Genomic DNA, 4352 nt, shown 5'->3' with positions numbered 1-4352 from the left:
CCTGTGTGTGAAGGACCGCAGTGTATGGCTGAGGCTGCTCTGGCCCTGTGTGTGTGTGAAGGACCGCAGTGCATGGGTGTGGCTGGCGCTGGCTCCTCTGCAGGTGAGTCGGGGATTTGTGGGGTTCTGTTTGGAATGGAGAGAAGCGCTAGGGCCGGCACAGGATCCCCACTGTTCAGTACTCCCATGGTCCCTGGCAGCCCATGATGGGTCCAGTAGCGGTCTCTGATCTGCAGGGATGGTTGCGGGGCAGGGGTGAGGGGGAGATGTTACAAGCAGCTCACAGGGGCAGCCCTGCCCCCCTGCCCCGTCCCCGCCAGCCCCGGGCGGCAGGGGCGGCAGGGGCATCTGTCCCGCCGCAGTGTTGCAGGCCTGACGGGCGTGGCAGGCTGTGGCCTGTGGCCGATGGTGTGGTCCTGGATGGGGGGAGGAAGGTAGCTGCGGCTGCTGAGCAGTCACCTCACGGTCCCCTAAGCCACTGGGCCCCCCCCCCCCATTACGAGTCACAGAGTCCTTTCTCCCAGGACTACCTGAGCTAATCCAGAGATGCAGGCTCCAGTCCTGAGAACGGGGTGACCTTCAACTCTGCTCCCCCAGGGGCCCGGAGCCCTTACCAGACTGGCCCCAGTGCACGCTGCAGGCCTCCCTGACATGGAGTCTACTCACTGAGGGACCCCACGGCTAGAACACCCCCTGCCCCTCCCCGGGCCGGGCAGGGGCACAGGGCAGCCTCTGGGATGGCAGGACGGGGGGAGGGCAGTCACAAATGCACAGACGAGCGGCGGTGCCCAGCTGTGTATTTCAAACAAGCCCCCTCAGTGCCCTCGCCCGCAGGCTCCGCGCAGGGGGGCGCAGGGGGGCGCTGCTGCGCCCTGAGGGGCCGCAGTGAGCGTGCTGGGGGAGCCCGTGGGGAATGGCATGGCATCCGGTGCCAGGCCCCGGGTCCGGCCTCGTGGGGGAGTGAGTCTGAGGCGGCCTCTCTCCAGGCCCTTAGCGCCTCCCAGTGCTTCCCTTGGCTCAGCTCCAGGCCGTGGGCCGGGCAGGGGTGTGAGGCTCCCTTCTGGGGTCTGGGGCCCAGTCTCCGCCTGACTATGTGCTCCCTCGCAGGAGCCAGGCCCCTTGGCCCTCCGTGTGTGTGTGTGGGGGGGGTGGTGGTGGAGGGAAAGGGGCGGGGCCAGGCGAGGGGCGGCCTAGTCATCCTTGTCCTTGGCTCCGTGCTTGAGGATGCGCGTGAACTCCACGTAGTTGAAGTTGCCTTTCTTGTCGATGGGGGCCTCGCGATACATCTCGTCCACCTCCTCGTCTGTGAAGCGGTCACCCATGGTGGTCAGCAGCTCCCGGAGGTGGTCCTCATGGATGAAGCCTGGGGCCAGAGGGGGACTGTGAGCGCAAGCGCCAGGACGCCCCACCCCCATCTCCCATCCGGGCTAGAAGACAGGCATTGGGGGGGGGGGTGCTGAGGAGGGTCCTAGAGGGGAGAGTTCTGCAGGAGAATGGCCTGTAAGGGGTTTCTGTGGGGCACATGCCTAGGTTGGGGTGCAGATCTGCTGTGTGGCCTCCAGCAAGTTACTTAACCTTTCTGTGCCTACTTTATCTGTAAAGCAGGTAGATGTCTGTTCAAGGGGGACAGCACCCGCAGGGGGGCTGTGGCAGTGATCAAGCAGGGATGGGCCCCCTGGGAGCTTACGTCACCAGGGCACTGCCTGTCCCTGGGAAAAACCTGCTAGATGACAGGTCTGAGGGGCGGGTTGGTGTCCTTGCTGCTGTGGGAATGGCGCAGTCTGGTTTTCTGGAGATGGGAAGCAGGGTCGTGGGGGGGGGGGGCAGGGCCCTCCCGTGTCCCGCCGCCAGCCCGCGGCCAGCGCTGACCTGAGGCCTCCTCGTCGAAGCAGGCGAAGGCGTTGCGGATCACGTCCTCGGGGTCAGTGCCGTTCAGCTTCTCCCCAAACATGGTGAGGAACATGGTGAAGTTGATGGGGCCCGGCGCCTCGCTCATCATACCCTCCAGGTACTCGTCCGTGGGGTTCTTCCCTGCGGTGAGCGGGCATTGGGGCCTGCTGTCCCCGGCCCCTGACCCTAGCCCGCCCCCTCCTGGCAGTGAGCGGTGGGGACTGGGAGCTGGCTGGGGACACAGCAGGCTCGGGCCACCTGAGGAGTCACCTCGGCCGGGGGGGACAGCGACTGGCAATGCTCACCCTAGGGCGGCTGGCAGCCGCTGTGCCTGGAGTGCCACATGCCTTATTTGCTCTTACTGCCTTGTACTCGCAGTGGTCTTATCCTTACTTCACAGGCAAGAACAGAGAGGCCAGGGTACCTGTCCAAAGTCTCACAGCAACTCAGCCATAGAGCCAGAATTGAAACCCAAACAGCCTGGCCCCTGGTTCTAGACACCGTCTCACTGGCATGAAATCAGCGAGCGCTGGTGCCACACTAACCTAGCTTTGAATCCCAACTCTGGGTCTCCGTTTCCTGTCTCTTAGATGAATAAGACAATGATGATAAAATGCTCATGACCAATACAACAGCCTTTGGGCTCTGGATTCAGATTCCAAATTCTACCAGGGAGTTACTGTGTGACCTGGGGCAAGTTATTTGGCTTCTCTGAGCCTCTGTTTCCTCACTGGTACAGTGGGAAGGACGGTCGCCTCCACACAGAGATAGAAGATAATGTCTGGAGAGCTCATTATCTGCTCTCAGCTCTTTTTTAACCTGAGGCTAATGCTCTTAGCTAAGAGCTGCTCACACAGCCACACATCCAAACACCTGTTTTCTGAATTGTCATCTGGGGGGGGGGGTCAGGTCTAGGGTTTGGGCTTGAAAGCAGAGGGGAGCCCTGGTGCCTCACCCCCACCGTGACCCAGCACGACCCCAGCCTCTCCTGGCCTTTGTTGCCTCTTCCTGAGACTGCAGAGTCCCAGACATCAGCCCTGGAGTTCACGTCTGGGGGGGAGGGGAGGTCCCGGAGCAGCTCTGGGGGAGGGGAGCATCAGGTCCTTCACGGTGGCACGCCACGTGGGGTGTGCAACGGGCATGGGCCCATTACACACGCAGGGCAATGGCACAAAGCAGTGCCAGGGCCTGACCCAGGCAGGATGCGGAATATGCCAGAAACAGGGCTGAGGGCAGCCGTGTGGGGGCAGCATGAGCAGGGCTGTGCTGGGGCGGGCTCGGGAGGTCTTCTTTCCCCCTGGGCTCAAGCGTCCCCAGCCGAGCAGTGGGAGAGGGATGTGATTCCTGAGCCATTTCAGCTCTAAGATCCTGGCTCTGGAGACACCCCTGGGGGCAGAGGGGAGAGACCTGGCTTCCCAGGAGGCCTCAGTTTCCTCTCTGCACAACCTCCACAGTTACAGACTTGTTTAAGCGAAATGTTACCGGGCAGCCCGAGACACACAGCCACCCCGACAGTGCCGCTGCAGTCAGCCTGTTCAAATCCTGTGCCGGCCCCCAGGGAAAGTCCTGATTTGTTCCGTGCCTCAGTTTTCCTATCTGATCAACAGGCAGTCAGGGAAGTATTGCATGTTTTCTTTTTTTTTTTGTCTGAGACACGGACTCTGAACTCAGTACCTGACATTTTCACTCACTGTCTGGAGCTCTAGCAGCTGAGCTGCACCATCTGTGTAAGTGGCGGCGGCCCGGCCCGGCCCAGCCCGGCCCGGCCCGGCCCCGCTGCTCACCCAGGGAAGCCAGCATGTCATGCAGGTCCTCCTTGTCAATGAAGCCATCGCGGTTCTGGTCGATCATGTTGAAAGCCTCCTTAAACTCCTGGATCTGGGACTGGTCAAACATGGCGAACACATTGGATGTGGCCCGCTGTGGCCGCTTCTTGGTGGTCTTGGCCTTGGCCCGCTTGCTGGACATCTTGGCTTCCGGTGTGGGGGCTTCCCTGCGGGAGGTGGCGCAGGGCATGACCGTGGGCCAGGGCGCTCCCTGCCCTCTCCCAAGTGGCCTTCAGCTCTAGTCCTGGCATTCAAGGCCTCCCGCAGGCTTGGGCCTTTTGCCACCCCATCTCAACAGGAGCAGAGAGGCATGGGCTCCCGATCCTGCCACACCAAACTGGAGTGTCCCCATATAGGAAGAGGGGGCAGGGGGAGCCCGTAGGGACAGGGCTGGACCTCTTCCGTGGTGACTTGTTAGGGTAAAACACAGCTGGCTTGGTGCCAGCCATGAACAAGCTTTATCCCCTTAATCCCTGATGGCATGTGAACTTCCACTGCCCCCTCCAAGTGACAAGGTGGGCAGCCTGCCCAGCAGCCCCGCATTGCTCACATTCCTCGGCCTCTCCGTCCCTCCACTGGAGGTTCTAGGAGGCTCTGGGCAGTACTAGCAGCCCGGGGAGTGGCTCTCCTCCCTCA

The 4352-nt window shown here is 62.0% G+C and overlaps 1 protein-coding gene across 1 annotated transcript; it reads right to left on the bottom strand.

Annotated features, from left to right (window-relative positions):
* Positions 1-1165: 1165 nt before the first annotated feature.
* Positions 1166-3920, bottom strand: Myl9 (myosin, light chain 9, regulatory). The gene is made up of 3 exons (XM_013011122.1): positions 3675-3920; positions 1870-2031; positions 1166-1363 (listed from the first exon to the last, which is right to left on the bottom strand). Exons 1-3 carry the CDS (start codon positions 3904-3906, stop codon positions 1191-1193), a joined length of 567 nt encoding a protein of 188 aa, XP_012866576.1. The 5' UTR covers positions 3907-3920; the 3' UTR covers positions 1166-1190.
* Between the last annotated feature and the right edge of the window lie 432 nt (positions 3921-4352).

This window comes from Dipodomys ordii, unplaced genomic scaffold (genome assembly GCF_000151885.1).
Source record: "Dipodomys ordii isolate 6190 unplaced genomic scaffold, Dord_2.0 Scaffold13, whole genome shotgun sequence".
NCBI classification, from domain to species: Eukaryota; Metazoa; Chordata; class Mammalia; order Rodentia; family Heteromyidae; genus Dipodomys; species Dipodomys ordii.
Note: the sequence above shows the minus strand (reverse complement) of the source record. Positions and strands in the feature narration are given on the sequence as shown.

Bases quoted from the DNA above. Each gene is read 5' to 3' on its own strand.
- Myl9 (XM_013011122.1), bottom strand. From the start codon at position 3,906: ATGCCCTGCGCCACCTCCCGCAGGGAAGCCCCCACACCGGAAGCCAAG. The intron at 2,032-3,674 runs GTGAGCAGCGGG...CGCTCACCGCAG, and splicing joins TGACATGCTGGCTTCCCTGG to GGAAGAACCCCACGGACGAG. The intron at 1,364-1,869 runs GTCAGCGCTGGC...CTCTGGCCCCAG, and splicing joins CTTCGACGAGGAGGCCTCAG to GCTTCATCCATGAGGACCAC.